This window comes from Patella vulgata, chromosome 9, assembly GCF_932274485.2.
Source record: "Patella vulgata chromosome 9, xgPatVulg1.2, whole genome shotgun sequence".
In the NCBI taxonomy this organism is placed as follows: Eukaryota; Metazoa; Mollusca; class Gastropoda; family Patellidae; genus Patella; species Patella vulgata.
Window position 1 is genome coordinate 10331001 of NC_065887.2, and position 24285 is coordinate 10355285.

A 24285-nucleotide genomic window follows, 5' to 3' on the forward strand; every position below is an offset into this window, starting at 1 on the left:
CTTAATTTAGGCTTCAGATGTTATAGAAATTATAAATTAGATCTTTATTTAAACAACAAGGCCCAAATCAGCTCTGTAGACCCACGGATGGCTCGGCTACAGCTCGGATTTAAATAGGATTTCACTAATTGATTAAATCAAATAAGGGGTAACCTGATGAAAATACGTCAGTTAGATCGAGGCTAAATGATAGAGTGTACTTAGCGAGGCCGCTGTAAAGCGTTTCCGTATGCCATTGAAAACTTTACTTGATAATCGAGATATGTAGGTGGAGTTAACGCCTGTCAATCAAACGATCGGCGAAGTTGAAGACACATTTCGCTACCATTTCTAGGCAAATGTTACAACGATGATAACTATGTTCAGGATAAAGTAATTTGACTGAATTTTTCAATATATTCTTCTTTCATCATCTACTTTTGAACTGTTATAGCAAGAATGGCCAACTCTCTATAAAAATCTCCCAAAATGTATCTTTAATTAGAAAATTAATTAACTGATCCAGCCATAATCAACCCTCAATGCCATCGTTAGCCTGCGATATTTAGTGGATTTGAATACATTTTGTGATGGATGATTTAACCCAAAAATGGATTATCGAGAATTGGTTTATTATGCACCAAAATTAGTAATGACGTTCAAGGCTAGCATAAAATTGAATCACTAATATCTCGGTTCAGGGTAATAAACAAAACAAATTTCAGTTCTCTTTAACTGTTTAATGAAAGTTGAACACTGGTCCCCTTTAACAACACTTAAGCTTTAACATATGATTAAAGAGACATTTTGCCAAATCTAAAAAATAAATTTCCATTCAAAATGGATCAGCTGTAACAATTCTTATAACATTTCGACCAAAATACTTCTATGGTAATATCTAAAATATAACAACATTTTCATTCAGATAAATCAAAATAAATATTGGAGTTAACATTCCCAAATCAATATTTCTGTTGGAAACAGGTCTCGAGTTCACAAAAGCATTCTCAGACTTAAGTTGAGAATTTACTCAAAATTCTTCGCCATACGTTAACTAAAACATAGCCGTTTATAATTTTGTTGTTGTTTTAATGTATCAAATATATCAATAAGAAACTATGTGCAAAGTTTTGTGCTTCTGGATCAATGATATATCCCATAAACAGTGATTTAAAGTTGAGTAAATTCTCAATCTGATTATAATACAGATCTATATTTCGTTTCGTTTTTTTTATACTTTCGATGGCCTACAGCAATCTGTTTTACAGACCTAATGCGACATCCGTCTTTTATCTCTGTCCAAGATGACTGACCTTTAAAAGGTCAGACCGCTATAGTTCTAAGGGTGACGTTACATCACAATGTTTACCAACAAAGCAAGATGGCGTCGATAACGCCAAAAAAAAGATTACTTCTGTGGCTTGTTTTTGTTGTTTTAAAACAAACACGAGCAGGTCAATCAGATTAGACGGTAAAAAATGTACTTCTGAAAGAATTCAGAGTAAACAAACAGAAAAAAAACGTCAAATTGATGGTCACACGTGCGTTGTTTACATCGTACGTAGTAATATGAACTGGTACGGGCAGAATTATATCGTTTTACCCATTTTACGCCTCCGCGTACTATTTTCTGTACCTATTACGCTAAATATGAAATATTTTTTATCAAGATATACTTCAAACACCTTTCTTATTTTTCTAATACTAAAAAAAAAATGTTTCAGAATTTAATTTGTCGAAAGAAAAAAGTTAATATTTTGAAGTCATTAAGTCGCCTCGATGTCATCCTTATCAGTGATTGTTGCGGCCAAGCGAATATTCACTGCGGATCAGTGTGGGCCTACAGTAGTAAAGACAAGTAAAACGATATTTTGAACTATAAAAACGAAACGAAATAGGATCTGTGTTTTAACCAGATTGGTAAATTCTTAACTTACGTCTGAGAATGCTTTGTGAACTCGGGACCTTGTCTCTTGAATGAACAAAACAAAAACAGTTAATGCCTTGACCAGCCATAAATTGGTCTGTAAATTATACTATAGATGAATGATTTCTATTGTCTAACTAAATAACTACTGTTATGCTATTACTAGGATTATAATGAACAGAATAATTACTTCAACATGAATTACGAAAATTACTAATGAAAATGTCCAGCTGAGAGATCCTCATGCCCATCAATCTATAGTTATAACAAACAATTAATTTGTATGTAATGAAATGTATGAATGATTGGTGTCGTGAAATAAGAGACTATTCTCTAATAAAACAGAAATACTCTTAGGCCACAACAATTGATTTTCTGTTCTTTGGGGGGGGGGGGGGTGCATCAGATACGAAGAACAGAAGGAAAATATGTACATGTATGTAATAATCTTACTTTCTTAATGCGATGCAGGGATGCCGGTATAATACCCAAGGGCCTAATTACCAAATCACCAGTCAACTAACCTGCTGCCGTGAAGATCCTCGCCATATACTTAATAATCCTTAATTAAATTAGATTCCCTTTAGGTACATGTAATTAAGGGGTATCCCTGCTTAGTCAGTAATAACTAAGTGTTGTCATATTTTATTATTGCTTGATAATGACTAGAGAAGCTTAGCCGAAACTGCTCAGTAATAAGCAGTAATTGTATTCCATAGAATTATGACCTGTATACTCAGGGGAGATGAATTTATATAAGCTTCGACTTGTTTTCAGATCCCACATTTATATAGTGTAGCCTACTTTTATAATATCTAAATATTTATTGAATAAATAGTGTCAGAAAAGAAACATCACACCTTTTGATTTTCTGTTCTTGGGGGGAAACATCACAGCAATTGTTTTTCAGTTCTTCGGGGAAATACCCGATTTCTTATAATCTTGTAATTTGTATGCTTGATAACAACCAGTGAAATCTTGTTGAAAGGTCGTGTGTTATATAATAATTGTTATCTATAGAACTGGGTTGTGTTATACCTGATTTATTCAGGAAAAAGACAAATTTAAAAACAAAAAAAAATACCTGGTTGTGCTGTTCAGAAATTCCAAATTTTTAAACAAAACATTGTGGACATGATTCAAGAGGCTATATATTTATAAAAACCCTAACAACAGATATTTATTTGTTTTGGTCTAAAGTGTAAAATTATTGAGCACGAAGTTAATAACTGGCACAAAGGTGGTTGACCCGGTGAAGCACGGGTATAGACTATGGCCCGGAAGTAGCGTAACTCAGAAACCGGAAGTGATAGCCTGTCGCCACCAGGCCTATGCTACTCCCTACTCCGAGCTACACCTATACAGTAAATTTAAGTCGAGGGACAGCTCTGGTTTAGCCGCCAACCCTGAACAGATAGACCCTTGATTCTCAACCAGTGTGCCGCGAGATCTTCCTAAGTGTGCCTCGAAATTTTGAACGTAATCCCAATTGAATATTCATATATATTTAGCCAGGTGTGCCGCTATTTTTTCATGCGTTCCAATGTGTGCCGTTGGCAAAAAAAGGTTGAGAACCACTTAGATAGACAAACAAACCAAGTTCACAAATATTAGTCTATATAGATAGATTGTATAAAGGGTTTTTGTTTATGCTAACTGCATGGGTTACAGAACACATTCATCAGTACAACAACAGGATTCAATATTTTACCTTACAAGGTGGTGCACAATAAATCTTATGAATCATGACAAAATAATTCTATGTTTGACATTTTGTTATTTCGTTGTATATGACAATATATAGGATCAGTGATATTATTGTTTTTTACTTTAAGACAATTACATTAAACATAAAATTTACTTACAATACTTTACATTAATATGTTTGACTTATGAACAATAAACTTTAATAAATGAAAATAATTGCTACAAATGAACCAAAGTCATCATTTTATATACATAATGTTTATAAGTTAAAATTGTTAGTAATAAGACAGTAATCATTAAGTAGGTGTTAAAACCATTACTATATTGAATGATATACACAACTATCAGTTGGGTTTGTGTATTTCATAGTGATGGGTATTATAGTCATTAAGTAGGTGTTATTGTCAATAAGATGTTAAAACCCTGACTATTAAGTGATATACACCACTAGTGTAGGTTTGTGTATTTCATAGTGATGGGTATTATAGTCATTAAGTAGGTGTTATTGTCAATAAGATGTTAAAACCCTGACTATTAAGTGATATACACCACTAGTGTAGGTTTGTGTATTTCATAGTGATGGGTATTAGAATTAGACTGTAGTCATTATATAGGTGTATTGTCACTAAGATATTAAGACTAGGAATATTAAATGATATACACAACTAGTGATTAGGTTTGTGTATTTCATAGTGATAGATATTAGTATTAGTCGACTTTACCATTAGTAGTTACATCTTTTACAGCTAATTACATCATCCCTGATAATTAATTACTACTGCATAATTTTTAACCACTTTCTATACTACTAACCATTAGTTTATAATAATAATCACTGGTATGATTTAAAGACAACTGTTTTCATTTCTAAATATCCTAGATTCATAAATCAATGGTTTCAGCTTTACAGTGTCACTGTGGAATCTTTCAGTAAAACTATCCACTTTGTATTAATATGTATCAACAGACGGACATGGCTCGATATCAGCTGAATAATGGTAATTTTAGTGAACAAGCGCCCTATCCACTGAGCCACAGAAGCTCCCTTCTGCCAAAGTAATGAAATGAAATGAGATTTAACGTCCTACTGTTCTGCTCATACTGGGATAATGAAGATAGGCATATGCCATACAGTGTGCTATGAGGGAAATTTTGAACGGCCAGCGGCACTATGGCCTACTTTTATATCGAATTCCAACTGCCAAGGGATCTTTTACATGCATGCCAATGTATACACGGAATCTCTTCTGCCAAAGGATCCTACGGCTAAATAAAAACAGGTCACATGCAGCCCTTTATAACTGATTTAACGATATCTGAACCTGAATATTTTTGTTTATACAGTATGACCTTATAACAAAATAACGAAACAAATGGATGATAAATGGAATAATACATGAATACCAATTTCATAGAGTAACATTGCTTGTGGAAGATAATTTTGTTTTATAAAAACTATCATTTTCACTTATAAAATTCAAATCTATCAAAACTTTCAGTGTCAGGTAAGCTCATAATTAGGAGGGATAATCTAAGCACTAACAAAACAATAATTCTATGTAAGTTTGTAAACAAAACAATAAACCTATGTAAGTTTGTAAACAAAACAATAAACCTAGGTAGCTTTGTAAACAAAACAATAAATCTATTTAGGTTTGTAAAAATTAATGCCACAAAATTATTAGAAGCACAAGGGAAAAATTTCGGATTTAGATGTTTTCTGAATCCTAAAAAGTGAACAAATACCAGCAGTAGGATAGACTGGGACGTCACTATAGTGTGATTCGCTATAAAGCAGGTTTAAGTACACAGTGCTATAGTCTATAATATCTAAAGATCACTGACAAAAAACACAATTTAATCGGAAAACAATCACTGGCTTGTACACATAGGGGGTACTCGATTGCCAGTCCAGAATGTTCCGAATAGACAGAATTGCAAACTAGTGACCTAGAATTCAGTCCTGTCACAGTTCCGCCAGTCCCGACAATGGAAGTGGACAGGTGGTGTGAGTAGAATTGTGACGTAATCAAACACAACGATTATGTTTCAGCTGTCATGGTTGGTTGAGATATTTACTTATTCAGTCGGTGCATGCGTTGCAGCCCAAAAATACCACTTTTCACACGATTGTCACTATTTTGGGGATAGAGAGAATTCAATTCCGGAATGTTCAATCGAGTAGCCATATATACGTATACATGTAGCACAAAGCAGTATATGTATCAACCAGTGATTGTTTTTCCATATAAATTGTTTTGTGTTTATTATTGTGCTCAACTGCTACATGACTCGAGGGTTATACGAGTCTCACTATAGCATATATAGACTTGTCTGCAATATCACCCACAGGTGGAAGCGAATGTTATACCCACAGCTACTACATATATATACTAAACAGGTATATATAATATCAACTCTATAGTAAAGTCCCAGTACAGCCTACCCCTTTAGACCCCAAAACAAATACATGATAAAATATAATGATGTAAAATTATGAAGATGTACATTATTTCAAAATCAATATTATAACTCTTCCTTCGAACTCTTTCCAAAACTAACTGTGGCATGTTCACGCATAAACTTCTCAAAATCTTCAATTTCACGTTTTCCTTCAAATTTAATAGGATTTTCTTTGTCCTTGGCTGTCGCAAAATAAATTGTAGGAAATCCTTCTGTTTTAAAGTTATCAGGACTGTCATTTGCAGTAGCGTCTATTTTAGCGATGACCAAATTTTTCTGATCCTTAACTTGTTTAGCAAGTTTTTTGTAAATTGGATCAAGTTGTTTACAATGTCCGCACCATGGGGCGTAAAACTCAATTAACACATCCTTCGTCTTGTCCAAAACGACCTCCTCAAAATTCTTACCAACCACAACTTTAACAGGCCCTGATTGTTTCTTAGGTATCGGCTGGGACCTAATTTCTGATGACAATTTGCCTGAAAATGAATATTCAAAATCTACTAGGTAATATATAACATCCATATGATCAATAACTCGGCATTTAAGGCCTTTGAAAACTCTAGAGCTGAAATCCAAGCTACCGTTGATATTTTGATACATTATGTAAGAGAAATCCAAGAGGCCTATAAAATCCTCAAGTAATGTTGCCAACTTCTGCTTTCATTTTCATTCTTTTGTATGTAATGAGAGAATCTACAGGTTACTAAAAATTGGTCAAGAGCAACAACCCATGAAGTAATTACCAGTGTAAAATTGATAGGATTCTTGTTTTTCCTAGCACTAACAAAAGCCTAACTGGTAATCAACTGTTTCGAATTATCAAAAATTAGCTTTTTCATCTCATAAATATGAAAACTATACAGCTTTTCATTCTCATGAATATGAAAATGAGGAGGCTTCTTCTTCTCATGTTTGGGGGTGTGGTCGATTGAATGAGTTAAAGAGATATCAACCTGAAAGTAAACAGGTCATAATACTCTCGATACTTGACAATGTAATGATCAACTCAATATGACTACTCATCAACTCAATATGACTACTCATCAACTCAATATGACTACTCATCAACTCAATATGACTACTCATCAACTTAATATGATCACTGATCAACTCAATATGATCACTCAACAACTGAATATGATCACTGATCAACTCAATATGATCACTCATCAACTGAATATGACTACTTACCTTTTTTGAATTTTTCTAAAAATTCTTTTATCTCATCACTGTCAAATTCTTCCATGGGTTCCATTTTATATTTTTTATTATCTTTACCAATGATACCAATATTAATTTCTTCAGGTGAATCCTCCAAACCAAACTGTTTTATCAACTGGTCAAAATCTTCTTCGTTGGCCACAGCAAATGTTATATCACGATAATCCTGTGCAATATTGGCAATTTTGTTTCTCCATAATTGAGTTGCTGTAAAACAAAGATTTAAACTGATGTGTAAGAGTTTAACCTCTAGTTGACAGAAACTATAGGTCATTTCGAGAATCTAACATATCTTCTTTGAATGACATTTGGCAACTGATACGCGTAATACAAACAAAACAATAATATGGAACACAATGCTTTAATTAAAATAGTAATTGTGTTCCATATTATGGTTTTGTGTTTAATCTAACATATGGTTCAATAATTCACTTGTGCGTTGTGCATAGGGGTGGAAACTGGATGACTCGTAGAAAACCTCTAACGTTGGTCAGTCAACCCTACTCCTTGTCACGTACATGCAGGGAATCAAAATCATGACACTTGACTGAATTCTTCAAAAATGCAAAACGGAATCCATGAAACGTACTTTTCATTATTCTGCATGTCTTTTATGGAACAATCTGCCTTTTGATATAAAGATGTGTAAAAATGTTGAAAATTTTAAGATTAAACTGAAAACTCATCAATTTTGCACACTGTAGGAACCATAATATTCAACTGATGACATACTTATTATTTTTAACTTGCAACTGCATTCTATTTTATTTTGTGTGTAATTATAGTGTTCTTCCTATATTCTACTTGTATAATGTATATGTTTTGTAGTTTGGGAGTGACTTATCAAACTTCCCACTTTAAAATGCTATTGCATTTCTAATGATTTTAAATTTATCCTGATATTACATGTATATATGTCTTTGTAGTTTAGGAGGGACCTATGGAAGATTAGTTTTTTTTTTGCAAACTAAATATGTTGCCTCATTAAATAAAGTTTTTATTATTATTATTATTATTATTAATGAGAGACCTTATGATCTAAAGCGCATGTTAACCAATCTTCCCCACCCCCCCACTCCCCTATGTACACAAGACCTTATAAACTTTTACTTTGTAGATTATCAAACCCTGTCAAATTTTGCAGATTGGGAAAAAAGACATAGAGCACATATTAACGAAGTTGAACAGACGACCCATACCTTGACCCATACCTTGTCACGTACACAAGCTGAGAATCAAAACGCCATTTGATTAAATAACTGACCTTATGATCTACAGCGAATGCATTAAAACATATGGGCTACCAAAACCTCCCATAAGAGATAGGAAAATTTTACCCCACCTCCACAACAAAGATGACGGACGTGATCCAAATGCAGCGCTTCAAAGAGAGAGAGAGAGAAATCAAGACTAACACATGGTTCAATTTTATTCCATTAATGTGCTTGCACGTAGGGGTCTTTAGCAGTGGGAGGAAACTGGAAGACCCGGAGAAAACCCACGAAGTTGGACAGGCTACCCTACCACTTGTCACGTACAAGCAGGGATTCAAAACCGCTCCACTTGACTCAATGACAGACCTTATAATGCAACGGGCACACGTTGACCATTCGGCCACCCCTTGCAACGCTTTTAACCATACAGCCATCCATCACTTCAATTAAAATAAACATATATCAATAAACCCACCTTCTCTATGATCATGTGACCAGTCAACTGTATAAAAAACTAAACACAATGGTCGTAGTTTAGAATATCGTTTCTCCATCGACAGTTGATATTGTCCTACTAATGGAACCTGATATTTCTGAACAAATTCCACTACATCCTTCACAGCCAAATTTTTCTTTAAAAGAAACAAAATCATACCTCAATATAAACATTTCAAATTTTGAATTAAAAAAACCCCAAAATAAATGTAATCTAAAATGGAATGAAACAAGGTTTAACATCCAATGTTTCTGCACCAAAAATGAAATAAAATGGGGTTTAAAATCCTACTGTTCTGCTCCGACAAGGCTAATGAAGACGAGCATACGTCATACAGTGTACTATGAGGGAAATTTTGCCCGGGCAGTGGCACTATGGCCTACTCTTGTATCAAATTCCAACTGCCAGGGGATCTTTTACGTGCACGCCAATGTATACATGGGTCCTCGGTTTTCCGTCCCATACGAACGACTAGACAGTTGTCCTTGTCAGGCCTTTTTCTGTACCGAAGACAGCGATACAGCATACAGTACTAGTGGTGTTATGAGGGAAATTATGTCTGGACAGCAGCACTATTGCCTACTCCTTATTCGGGGTTATTTTATGTGTACACCGGAACCTCCGTTTTTTGTCCCATCTGAAGGACTAGACTCTGCAGTCCCGCACCACTGTCAAGGGGGAAACCATGCCAGAAAATCCTGAGGAATTTTCTCGGCCAGCATGTCACTCACTGAGACATGGCGTCTCCGTGTTCGGAATCTAGAGAAAAACATAAAAAAAAAAATGAAACAGACCACATGCCACATTTCATTTACCTTATGAAGAACATGCCATTTCGGTTCATATTTAGTGTAGAATTTTTCTGGATTTAATATGATCACAGAACTAGGGTTGACTTTATAGGCGTTTCTTGTTGCTTCATCATATGATATCGCAAAGGTAAAATCATCCCTTAGATCATTAGCTATAAAATAAAATACCTTTGTTATACATTGTGGGAGAAACTATATAATGTAAAGGGAATTTACTGAAAATTGCAGTCAAATTGATCCACTCTGAACCTAGATTTTAGTGATTTAATTTTCGTTTATCATTACTTAAGTTGGTAGGATAAAATACATAGTCTCGATTATCCAATTCATGATTAGATCATGAACTGAAGTCGAACAGCAAATCGTAACCTAATCCAATAAACATTGCAGGCTAGCGATGACATCAAGAGTTAATTATGATCTGGACAAGTTAATTAATATCTAATTCATAATTTAGATAAGATTTCAGGCCTAAAGAAGGACATGCAATAGACAGATTTACCTATTGCATAATGCATGTTTTAAGTAACGATATATCATTTGTATTTTTTCGCTAAAATATAAAACTTCTCATAGCTTAATACATGCTAAATATGTAGCCAGATTGATTATTTAACATTTAAACAACAGCAGTAGAGGATGACGCAACTCTTGTAAAGTGTGGTCAAACTAAAGACCTGCAATAGGTAGATTTAACTTTCATATAAATAATCAATTTGATTACGCCTTCAGTTCAATGTGATTTAAGTCGTGACAAACCTAGAAACGGTCAAAAAAGTGAAAATTATATCAGCAAACTTTAAAGGGACTATCCCTTATTTGAACAGAGTCTCAAAAATAAAAGTCTGAGTTTGTATGAAATTTAAACGCCAAAATAAAGAGGAATGGTGTATTGAGCGTATCTCAAAATTTCAGCTCAAAATATTGAGTCGTTTGGACGTGACCGTCAAAACTGCTTATCCTGGCACGTAACCCTTTTAAGATTTCGGGTCAATTTTTTCGTTGGGAGACCTGATAATCGATTCCCGTTCATTGAGAGGTCTATACAGTGATTGACCCAAATGCTGTACTTGATAATGAAAGATAAATTTTACCTACACATTACTTTTATACAAAAAATGTTTGGTTTTATCTAGACAACGCATAATACAGCTTTGGACACCGGTCTCCATTTCCAGATGAAAACTGACAGGTTTCAGTTATTTGAAAACTTATCACAAATATTGAGTTAGTTGCTCGGCCCTTAGGTAGAGGATTTTAAGGCATTTTAAAACAAAATTAAACAGTTTTATTCTCCAAAAAATTATCGGGATTAGCCCTTTAATTTTTCCATTTAATTTTTATTAACATACAATTCTCACATAACAAATCTATTTGGTAAACCCAGATTATTACAGTCTTCCTCAAAATCAGGTTGATTTATTATCAAAGTTTATTCTGATCAGTTAAAGTAACGATCTGACGTGTCTTTGGCATTTTTCGCAAAAATATCAAATTTCTCAGATTAATCCCCGTTAAAGATACACCATGTTGAATTTAGATAAAGAGCTAGCCATTCTTGCTATAATAGCTCAAAAATAGATAATGTAAAATGAAAATATTGAAAATTTCATTCAAATTACTCCATTCTGAGCTAAGTTATCACTGTTTGTAGTTTTGACAAGATGTGTGCATCTTGTAACCAGGGCACCGGTATATTCGAGACTTAGCCTCGCATTCCATTTTTAAATTAAAAAGTGTTCATGGAACCTATTCCACTGACAAGGGGAAACAACGACGAGAAATTCTGATCATCTCGGTCAACACAGGGATCGAAGACGGAACCCCTAGGTTAGCGAGTCAACATCTTACTCACTGAGCCACTGTGGCTCCTGCACAATATTGTAAAATGCACGGGCTTCCTACAGCTCTAAAATAACGCATCAAGACTTTAAGAGAGAGAGAGGGAAATGGGGTTTAACGTCCACTCGACACAAACTAGGTCATTTCGGGACTAACATATGGTTTTAATTTTATTTCAATAATTCGCTTCATAGGGGTCTTTAGCATTGGGAGGAAACCAGAGGACCCGGAGAAAACCCACGAGGTTGGACAGGCGACCCTACTCCTTGTCACGTACAACCGGGGATTCGAAACCACGCCAGTCAACTAAATGATACAGCGCGCGTGTGCTAACTATTCAGCCATCCAACCCCCCATCAAGACTTTAAACTCCCAAGATCATAAAACATTTTATGAACGGAACTGAACCGTTTTTGGACAGACATTAATATTAGAGAATCATCTTTTATTGTAAATCAGTGTATATACTTATAAGGTTTCCCCAAGATAATAAACAGTTATTGAATATGAATTTATTGTTAATAAATATAATCGGAAGTCATAACACACGTCACAGCTGTCATATAATCTATATTAACTACAGATTTATTGCTTAATTTGAAATTTTAAAAAATCAATCGTTTCTTTTAATACTTAAATCAAAGTTGTTTTGTTGAATTTAAAGGGTGTGTGGCTCTATTTTTGGGTCCACCGGACACAAACTAGGTCATTTCGGGACTAACATAGGGGTCTTTAGCAGTGGGGGGAAAGTGGAGGCCCCGGAGAAAACCCATGAGGTTGGACAGACGACCTACTCCTTGTCACATACAACCAGTAAAATAGACGAAATGTGTCTATATAGCACATATTAAACATGCATTATGCAAGAGCAAAATCTGCTTATTACAAGTCTTTCTTTAGGCCTGAAATGTTATCTAAATTATCAATTAGACATTAATTAACTTATCCAGACCATAATAAACTCTCGATGTCAAGGCTAGCCTTCGATGTAGGCTGTATTAGATTCCTATATGCTGCCAACGGCCAAAGATAATTAAATCAGAAAAAGTGGATAATCAAGACTATGCTGTTTATATTAATGATTTTAGTAATGATAACCGAGACTATGCAAAAATTTCACCGGCTTCTTTCTCGGCTCATAGTGGATCAATTTGACTGAAATTTTCAGGAAATTACCTTTACACTATGTAGTTTTTAACTATTATAGCGAGAACTGCCATCTCTTTATCTTATCTCCCATAATGTATCTTTAATGTAATATGAATCTATATACAGTCATTTATAATCAATCTTTAAAAGAAATATTGTAATTATGTTCGATGAAATATGTGTACAGTTCAAATTAAAACGACAGTCCTTTGTGTCTGCTTACACTTGTCTTTTTTTGTTATTATTTTGCAATTACTATTTTCAATTACCCCCGCGTTGTCTTCTGGGATATGCTTTCCTTTTTTCATTTCAAACTATGCTAGAAATTATTATATCCGTAGAATACCCGACTCCTTTAATGATTACAAAATGTTCATTATGTCTTAAATATTGGAAATTAGGATTTCATATTTTCATGGCAAGATAACATCAATAACAATGATTGAAATGGACCAATAATGAATTCTAATTTGTGTTTTCATTAATTTCGACTATTATGAAAAATATTGAGTTAAGCCACTTTAACCACATCCTCATTTTTTTGAGAAGATTAACGTCACACACAACCAGATCTTTGAGAAAATTTACATCATAAACAATCAGATCTTTGTAGATTTACGTCATACACAATTAGATACAAAATCAAAATTTGGAATAGCTTTTAACAATTTTCTCACCACTTCTTGGATTTCCTGTATATGCGGTTGATTGATAATTTAAGAATAGTCTAATGATTTTAACTGATTATTCTGTTGATTTTGAGAGAGAGAGAGAGAGAGAGAGAGAGAGAGAGAGAGAGAGAATCATTATCTTACCAGCATCCATGTAAACACGAGCATTAGCATCATCAACATCATCGAAGAAACCAACAACAATAATATCTCTATCTTTAATCATGTTATTCAGAGCTTGTTGATTAGGAACGGGTTTTGCTGCCTCACCAGCCTGTGATATCATATAGTTGACAATACCTTAAATATAAAATAATATAATAGATCAGCTTTATAATAATAATAAATCTTTTAATTATAATATTTTACAGGATATATCATTATGGAGTGCAAAGTTGAATTTGTTAAAGTTGAATAATACAATTAAGATAAAGTCAAAGTATTTGATAATAGTTAGTGCAAGTGGATCGCACAATACTGAATGAATAAAATGGAGTTTAACGTCCTACTGTTCTGCTCCTATACTGGGCTAATGAAGACGGGCATACGCCATACAGTGTGCTATGAGGGAAATTTTGCTCGGGCAGCAGCACTTTCGCCTACTCTTATATCGAATTCCAACTGCCAAGGGATCTTTTACGGGCATTCCAATGTATACACGGGACCTCGGTTTTTCGTTTCGTCCTTGTCAGACCCTCCGTCCTGCATCACTGACAAGGGGAAACCACGCCAGAAAATCGCGATGAACTTTCTCGGCCAATGCAGGGATCAAACACCCGACCTCCAGGCTAGCGAGCCAGCGTCTTACCCAATTAGCCACGGGAACCCCCCGCACACATACACGCAAACAAAACAAACAAGACAAACAACTGAGACATTGCAAGAAATACACAACAAATCATATCAAACCAAGCGATTGGCTCGAGGGGCCAGTTATAAGCGTCCACTGCATTTCAAGTGACATCAAAACAGATAAAAAATGTGACGTCTAGAGTGTCCACAAAATAAAAACATGATATTTCGTACAATCAGGGGTCATAATCCTTGAAGTTAAGGTCCAATACATGTACATGCCAATATCGAAAGGAACTGAGATCTTTGGGATATAAGCCTCTTTGTGAAGTTTCGTCAAAATTGATAAAAATCGTGACCTATAGACTGTCCACAAACAAAATGTGAACATACAGACAGACAGGGGTGACAACAATATACATCCACATGAAAATGTGGGCATATAAAAATAATAACATTGCATGCTCAAATATTGCCTCATATCATCAAAACATCGGTCCTATAGTGTGCATAATAGTTTAAATAGTTTACTGTAAGTTCAAATGTAATTTGACTTGTTGTGTAAATTAACACCGAAAAAATCTATAAAGGCATGTACACTATAACACAAATAAAAATCCCAGAAGGCTACTAGCAAAAAAAGAAGCTTAAACATACATTTGTACAAGTCTTTTTTTTTATGACACAAGGGAAGGAACTCTGTATTAAAAGCAATATCACCTCTGTGGAAGCGGACGTAAAATACAACTAACTCACATTAAAAGTGTATCTTGACAGGAGAGGGAAAGAGAGAATAACAGTAACCTATTATTATTTTAATAATTCACTTCAGGGTCTGAGAAATGAAATAGGGCTCTGCTCGGACAGGGCTAATAAAGACGGACCTTAGTCATTACAGTGTGCTATGAGGGAGATTGTCCCAAGACAGCATCCCTACTGCCTACTCTTGTACCAAATTCCATCTGCCAATGTTTTTTTTCCGTTCACGCCATTGTGTACACGAGACCTCAGCTTTTCATCCCATCCAAAGGACTATACATTGACCCTTGCATTCCCTCCGTTATGCATCACTGACAAAGGGGAACCAAGCCGGAAAATCCAAATGAACTTCCTCAGCCAACCGGGATCAAATACAGGACCTCCAGAAGAGCAAGACGTCATATTTACTGAGCCATCAAGGCTCCCACAATGGCCTGGTCACAATCTGATTAAAACACAGATCCTATTTCGTTTCGTTCAAACTTTCGTTTTACTTGTCTTTACTACACTAGGATCTGGAAGAGTTGTTATATAACCTACTTTCTGGTTGATGTGAGGAATTAGTCAATAAAACCATCTCTTTCAGCGACTTCTTGGCATGCCATGCACGGAACTGTGGGTAAACCATTAGAAACATCAACGCTGATCGATTAATCAATAACTGACGTCATAGGGTCTAAAGCCGTTCAAACGACCTCTGACCCGAGTCGCGACCTTTTATTACAACAGGTCAGATTTTCCTGTAGTGTAGGCCATCGAAAGTATAAAAAAAATGAAACGAAATATAGATCTGTAATCAGATTGGCTGAGTCAATATCTTTCAGTCAATTTATATGCTAGAAAATTAAAATATTTATTTCAAATGTTTTATATATTGTTCTGTTTGTTGAATAATTCATACCTCGTTGGTCTCTTTCGCCATCATAATTCTTTGGCCTGCCTTTTCGGAAAATCTTGAGTGTAGGGTAACCAGTCACATCAAATCTCTTGGCTAATTCATTCTGCTGTGTAGCATCTACTTTCGCTAGAATTATAGGAGGTTGGTGATGTTTTAATTGTTGAGCTGCCTTTTCATAGGCTGGGGCAAGCTGCTTACAATGTCCACACCTAAAATATATTATTAGAAATCTAAAACAACATGTTCGGTTGATACCCGAGTCCAGAATATTGTTCCAGTTCGCTTTCTAAAATATCTGTTATTCGATATCAGTTTAAAACTAATGAAAAATATTTAACATATTAATTCAAGAGAGAGAGAGAGAGGGGGGGGTAACTCCACTGACACAAACTAGGTCATTTAGAGACTAACACATTGTTCAATTTTATTTCAATAACTCACGTGACTTTAGCAGTGGGAAGAAACCAGAGGCACCAGAGAAAACCCATGAGGTTGGACAGTCGATCTTAATCCTTGTCACATACAGTAGAACTTGCTCGGGCGTGCACTCCTAATCAGCGAACACTTGCTTCAACGTGCACCAAAAAATCCCCCCCCCCCCCCCCTAGCGATTTTTAAGTAATTTAACCCCTACTAAACACGCACCTGTTCAACGCATGCAATGGGCATCACGATTAATTCCCCCCGTAAAAATTCGACTGTTTCAACGGTCACTCCTCTGACGCGGCCAGCGGTCACTACTTTACTAATAAATTTTACAAAACATCGCCCATTCAACGGCCATTGTTGAATGATACCATCTTGTCGTTCTTTCTTTGTAACACTCCCGCTAATTCCGTGAGTAGTAGTTAATTAACTGGACCCCCACTGATCAGGTAAAAAGAAATGTAAAAATAACAATCAACCCGGGATTATCTGTTTATTAATCTTTTGTTTTATTAAACGACTAACCTGATCATTGTTTTCACGAGTAACGACACATTATTTGATACTGATTGAATAAAATGAAAGTACCGAGTTTTGTCATGATCAACTAGTATCTTTTAGCCACTTTGTCGTTAAACAGACCTTTTAGCGCCCCTTTAATATTACATACAGAGTTACACCCCCTGTAAATTGGTGATAAAATCAGCGATGTTTTTTTTGTTCATGTGCTTTTTTGATAAAATAAAATTAATTCATCGATTTTCTTTGCAAAAATGGATAAATATTATCGAATGCATCACAATGGTTGACACTAGTATCGAAGGTTGGTACAAAATGACAAGTTTACAGAAGTTATGTGCGAGATTTGAGTAAAGAATTTTCGTTTGGCGCAAGATTCAGCGACGGTCAAATTTATCGATGCAAGTATTGATGTTGACTCCCAATGCACCCAAGCGTAATTAATTTATGTCAACACAAAAACCACCGAGATTTTATTAAGTGGTCGCGTAATTGCTAAAATAGTTGGGGTGAGAAATACTCAAATTCACGGCATTTTGAAACGCTTTTAGGCGCTAAGATTCAGTATGATGAAAGTAAAAGAAATATTGGGGGGGGCCAGAGATCCAATATTACTAAACAAAAATGTATACGCGACTACTTTGGATTCACAACTAGATAAAAAGTACATGTATTGTTATTGTTATACTACATGAATAAAAAAATATCTGCAATCTATATCTTTATTTTTTGTGGTAGGGGTTGGGGGAATATTGGATACCTCTAGTCAAAGAGCACCTCCATTAAGCAAGCATTTTTAAATTTCCCTTGGGTGCTTGCTTAATACAAGCAGGAAATCGAAACCACCACAGACAAGGGGAATCCACGCCGGAAAATTCTGATGAACTTTCTTGGCCAACACCGGGAGCGAACCCGCGACCTCACAAAATTAAGAAAGACATAAATATGCTATAATAATTGTCACAGAACAGTCAAAAAAATTAAGTATACATGTATATTCACTACTTACCAAGGTGCATAAAATTCCACCAAAATAAGTTCCTCCTTGTTGACTATATCATCAAAATTATCATCTGTTAAAGTTATTACAGCTTCTGGTGGTGGTTTCCAGTTAGGATCGGCTCTTTCTTTCATATATGATATAATACCTACAATTCATTAAATAATGTATTTAATAATAAGTAGTACATTGTATTAAACTGTTTATTATTAAAGTCACAAGATGCTGATGTCACCCACCCATATGCCAGTCCATGCCAACAGAGTCCGACTCATTTCATTTCACCATTCAACATTTAATCAGTATTAGGCTGACCTTAAAAATATCTTTGTTTCGCCTAACGCGACCGACTAACTAAAACCACCCCCGACTTCAATTATTTTATTGCACTTTTCCGCGATCTTTTTATTTTATTTTGTGTGTCAACCTGAAATATATCACGAGAGTTATTTCCCTTTACTATGGCTATGGTTTGATTCATTATTGAAACTGGTTGATCAAGACGAAAGCATCATAGGTGTCGCTTCTCAACAAAATGGTTGTAGACGAAAGCACATCCATTCCCACGAAATGATTCTGCCTCTATTTTTCTCGAAAACGGATATTGAATATCTGTTTTCGAGAAAAATGAAGGCACAACCCGCACGATCGTTAAAAAACGTGTTGAGGGAGTTTCAAACGTCAGTTTCTGGCAATTCGTGTGCGAGTCGTGCATCACGAAAAATCCTGATGTCATTGATTTGTTTGACAATAGGCTAAAAGAAGACGAATGTTTGCACCCGGAAAATTATCAAGCTGTCAAATTAGCTCTTAAAAAAAAATCTGAAAAAAAAACCCGACCTACCGACCCTTCTCCTCGATTGTGGGTCGGGTTTGGTGAAACAAAGATATTTTTAAGGTCAGCCTTATGTATGGTTTAATGGTCGAGAGCGTGACATTAAGTAATATATTGATATTGCACAAGACGTTAGCCGAGTGTTGTTTCAATATATTACGCAATGTCTTTAGCTCGAGACCATTAAACAACTTAAAATATCCCACACATGCTTTTCAATGAAATACGTCATGCAAGTCCAATATTTCATCTAGTATAGATAATGTACGATTGGCAAGTTGACCGTACATTATTGGAAATAATGGTACGCCAACATCAAAGGATGACGTCACATCTGTATCTTAAATCTGTTTATTAGTAAGAAGAATAATGCGTTTGATCTACAAATTAAAACAGACTGTATCAATGAAAACCTCACGCAATGATTTTTACCTGCACTTTGTCTAGGTCCATCATAATCAGATGGTTGTCCATTTTTAAATACTTTCAGTGTGGGATATCCACTCACTTCAAATCTGCAACAATAGAAATGAAATAGGGTTTAATATCCTAGGACGCGGAGTTTTAACTCTTCGTCTTTGGCCTTACAAAAGACGGCATCAAACTGAAATGAAATACGGTTTATGCTACTTTTCTGCACCAATCGAAATGAAATGAAATGGAGTTTAACGTCCAACTGTTCTGCTCCGAACTGGTCTAATGAAGACAGGCATATGCCATACAGTGTGCTATGAGGGAAATTTTGCCCGGACAGCGGCACTACTGCCTACTCTTATATTGAATTCCAACTGCCAAGGGATCTTTTACGTACACGCCAATGCGTACATGGGACCTCGGTTTTTCCGAATGACTAGACAGCTGTCTTTGTCAGCCCCCCCCCCCCTGTCCTGTATCACTGACAAGGGGGAACCACAGCGGAAAATCTGGATGAACTTTCTCGGCCAATGCAGGGATCGAACACCCAACTTCCAGGCTAGCGAGCCAGCGTCTTACCCACTTAGCTATCGTGACCCCCTGCACCAATCGAGCTAATGAAGAAGGGTATATGCCACACAGTGTGCTATTAGGGAAAAGTTGTCTGGACAGTAGCATTTCCACCTTTTCTTCCTCAAATTCCAGGTCATAGGTTCTTTAACGTGCACTTTAGAATACAACCAGTGGTTGTTTCCCAGAGCTCTGTTAACACCTAAATAATAGTGTATATAACACTTGAAGCTAAAAGAAAGACATGCAATAACCAAATTTAGCTCTGACATAATGCATTTCTAATACTAAATTAATATAGTAGTATAATGTCAGATGTACAAATTGTGTATTTACCTTGAACCAAGTTCTTCTTCTACTGTTGCATCAACTTTCCCTAACGTTACTGGGGGATCATTGTCTTTTAATGTCTTGGCAGCCTCTGCATATTCTGGTGCCAATGATTTACAATGTCCACACCTGAAGGAGAACAAGTCATTGTATTTATTCCATTCATAACAATATAAGATCTGCAAGATGTTTGCAGTATTTCAATCTGATAAAAACACAGATAATTTATGATAATATTTGGTATATTTTTCTATAGTTTATGACGATTACCATGACTACCACAGTTTAAGACGATTACCATGACTACCATAGTTTAAGACGATTACCATGACTACCATAATGCTATTATAAATAACAGTGCAATATAGTAACATCAAATAAAACTAAGTCACTCATCCACCCAGAGAGAGAAAAAGAGAGAGAGAGAAATGGGTTTAGCTCCACTTGACACACACTAGGTCATTTCGGGACTAACACATGGTTCAATTTTATTTCAATAATTCACTTGCGCGTAGTGGTCTTTAGCAGTGGGAGGAAACTGGAGGTAACAGAGAAAACCTACATGTACAATGCTGGACAGGCGACCCAACTCCTTGTCACATGCAACCGGGGAATCGAAGCCGCGCCAGTTGACTCAATCACAGACCTTATGATACAGCGCACACATGCTAACCATTCGGCCATCCAACCCCGCTCAGCCACCCAACCCCTTAATGCAATTTGTTGACCTCCTAAAACTTCACACTGAATGTGAATAAGGCCACATCAATTTGATGTTTTGTTCTTCAGGCCTGGAAATAACGGTTCTAGATGTACCTGACAATATCAATCAAAAAGACAAATCAATGCCAGACAAAATGACAGGCATCAGAGGTTTTGTGCCAATCTGATTAAAATGCAGATCTATACTTCGTTTCGTTTTTTTACTTTCAATGGCCTACATTACATGAAGATCTGACCGGTTGTAGCGATAAGTCGCGTCAGAGGTCATATGAGTGGCTTTTGACCCTATGACATCAGACATTTGATTAACCAATTAGCATTGATGTTACTAGTGCATTACCCACAGTTCCGTGCAAAACATGCCTATAGCTCGCTGTAACAGGGCGTGTCATTGGCTAATCCCTCACACCATTCAGAACATGTCAATGATAACAACTCTTCCAGATCCTACTGTAGTAAAGACATATAAAACGAAATTTTGAACTATAAAAACGAAACAAAATAGGATCTGTGTTTTAATCAGATTGAGGTTTTGTGTCTGACAAAGCCTGAATCTGTGCCTGACATTGTCTGTGACAGTTGCCTTATTTCCAGGCTTGTTCTTGATAAATAAAAAGCAACATGAATTAGGTGAAAGATGTTTTGTTTAAAATTTCAATACTTAAAAATTGGAAACTAAAAGAATCTTAACAGTGCAACCAAGTTCTTGTGGTTTTTACATTAGTCTTTTTGCTGAAGAGATAAGAAATGTTTTAACAGGAACCAAATTCACAAATGATTCTCAGACTAAAGTTAAGAATTTACTCAAAATTATTTGCCTTATTTTAATAAAAATATAACCCTTTATAACACTTTAGAGCGTTTTAATGTATCAAATACATCAATAAGAAACTATGTGCAGAGATATTTCTCATAAACGGTGATTGAAAGTTGAGTAAATTTTTAACATAAGTCTGAGAATGCTTTGAGAACTACGGGCCAGAAAATCAAATTGATCTGGCCTAACAACTTCAACTAACATACCATGGTGCGTAAAATTCTACCAGAACATTTTCTCTTGTGTTGATGACTTCATCAAAATTACTGGTAGTTAATACTAGAACATTATCTTCCTCTTTTATCTCTCCTCCAGTTTCAACTAAATTAAATCAAATTAATATTCATTAAATAAAGAAGAGAGAGAGAGAAAAATGGGGTTTTTAACATCCAGTCGATACAAGCCAGGTCATTTCGGGACTATCATATGGTTCAATTTTATTTCAATAATTCGCTTGTGCATAGGGGTCTGTAGAAGTGGGAGGAAACCGGAGGAACCAGAGAAAACCCACGAGATTGGACAGGCGACCCTACTCCTTGTCACATACAACCGGGGAATCGAAGAAACCATGCCACTTGACTCAATGACAGACCTTATAATACAAGGCGCACATGCTAACCACTTGGCCACCCCCCTCCCCCCCCCCCCACACACACACACACATTAATTAAAGAAAGGAAATTAAACTTTTCTGTACAAGACAGGCTATGAGGGAAATTTTATCGGGGTAACAGCACTACGGCCTCTTATACTGACTTCCAACGGTCAAGGGTTCTGTGATGTGCACCTAACGTATTCACAGGCCTTCTCTTCTTCATCCCATCCCAACAACTAGACATTGTACTAATGACAAGACAAGGGGAAACCATGTTGGAAAATCCTGGGGATCTTTCTCAACGTATACCAGGATCGAATATTCAAACCCCAGCCCTTCCATTAATTATTTAAAGATATATTTCCTCACTACTAACACATGTAACTGGTACCAAATTGTTTGTTAATGCAAAAAAACATGTATTTTAACAGGTATCCATATTTCAAGCCAAGCATTTCAAACATTAAGACACTTGCCGGTATAGAGAATGAATATTACTCAAGTTTATTTACATAATTCGTTTCTAAAACTTCGCTTTTCCTGGTCATCAGAAATATCACACTTTCATATAACACTAAGTTTTGTGCATCTAGGATACATGAATTAATGTTTGTTGGAAAAGGGTTTTAAAAGTACGGTAGTATATTAAATACAGAATACAACTTCTAACTACCGTATAGATAGGTGGATTAGTCACACCTTTTTTTACCAAATATTTTAATCTTTAGAAGGGATGTCACACTTTTTTCATCTTATTTTAATCTTAAGAGATGCACCTAATGCATAATTGTTAAACAAATCTTTGATTTATATTAAGAAAGGGAATTAACCAAGCTTTCGATCTAAAAGATGCATCAGAATTCTTAAAAGCTCAGAAACGTCTGAAAACGGACAAAAGACAGCCTTTTCTCACTACGACTTTTCCCTAGCATAGACATATAAAAGGCTGGGGAATGATAAACTTCATATAAAGTTTCATTACATAAAATCTAGACAAAGACAACCTATTGACAGCTTGAATGAACTCATGAAATGAAATGGGTTTTAACGTCCTAGTGTCCAATTCCGACTTGGCTATTGAAGACAGGTATACGCCATACAGTGTGCTACCGGTATGTATGAGGGAAATTTTGCCCAGGGCAGTGGCACTATGGCCTACTCTTATATCGAATTCCATCTGCCAAGGGATCTTTTACATGCATGCCAACGTATACACAGGATCTCGCTTTTTTCATCCCATCCGAACGAACTGACAGCTGTCCTTGTCATTCCTTCTGTCCCTCACCACTGACAGGGGAAACCACGGCGGAAAATTCTGATGAACTTTCACGGCCAATGCAGGGATCGAACACGCTACCTCCAAACTTACGCGCCAGCGTCTTACCCACTTAACCACCGTGGCTCCCATGAACAAGTTTTATGAAGAGGGTGGAACTGACCGTATTCGACTGCAGGTGTCGCAAATTTAAATAATAAAATAAAAATAATGTGGATCAAGCTATGATTTCTGAAGGTGGCAGGCTGGGAGTTATTCCACCTGCTTGGTGACTGAGCAAGTATTTTCGAAGTGAAGAGAGGGGGACAGTTGTTATTGACATTGTTGTAAACTAGAAACTTATTTAGTCCGAATAAAAATCAAGAGTAAAATTAGCTTTCGTGTTTACCGTCGGGCTCCTCTTCGTCATTGTTGTCATCGTCTGCAAAAACTGACGTAAGGCATAGAGATGCCAAAAACAGAAAACGGTAGCCAATTCGCATGTTAGTTTCTTAGGAAGCGTGCAGTAAGTTCTTCTTAATACACTGTATGTATGTATGCCGGTGTCGCCGTCAACAAGGTGGAAGGCCAAACAACGCCATCGATGCTCAACCGGATACGCATACGGTACAGATATAGTTCATATATATTATTCGAATTGATATAAAATGGAAGTCACTATTCAACAGATACTTAATTATACTTAGTTAGACATATTCCCTCAGTATATTCCTTTCCAAACCATTATCTGAATTTCATTTGATGCCTAATTAAGAATTGTATACGTATGAATATTGTTACTTTAAATAGATAACCAATGACTGTGTGCCAAGTTATTTCTCAGACGATATCAAACCGAAAATAGGCA

General features: G+C 35.8%; 1 protein-coding gene across 2 annotated transcripts; it reads right to left on the reverse strand.

Moving 5' to 3' along the window:
* Window positions 1-698: 698 nt before the first annotated feature.
* Window positions 699-24006, reverse strand: LOC126807778 (protein disulfide-isomerase A4). Of its 2 annotated transcripts, XR_007674164.2 has the most exons (12): window positions 23827-24006; window positions 21774-21888; window positions 20034-20156; window positions 19146-19228; window positions 17888-18026; window positions 15937-16142; window positions 13629-13784; window positions 9826-9974; window positions 8990-9146; window positions 7271-7507; window positions 5199-6555; window positions 699-5168 (listed from the first exon to the last, which is right to left on the reverse strand). XR_007674164.2 is itself a non-coding variant. In XM_050532603.2 (11 exons), exons 1-11 carry the CDS (start codon window positions 23918-23920, stop codon window positions 6140-6142), a joined length of 1875 nt encoding a protein of 624 aa, XP_050388560.1. In that variant the 5' UTR covers window positions 23921-24006; the 3' UTR covers window positions 699-6139. The 2 variants fall into 2 exon arrangements, 1 of the variants encoding a protein (XP_050388560.1); XM_050532603.2 differs by having other exon boundaries at window positions 699-6555.
* Between the last annotated feature and the right edge of the window lie 279 nt (window positions 24007-24285).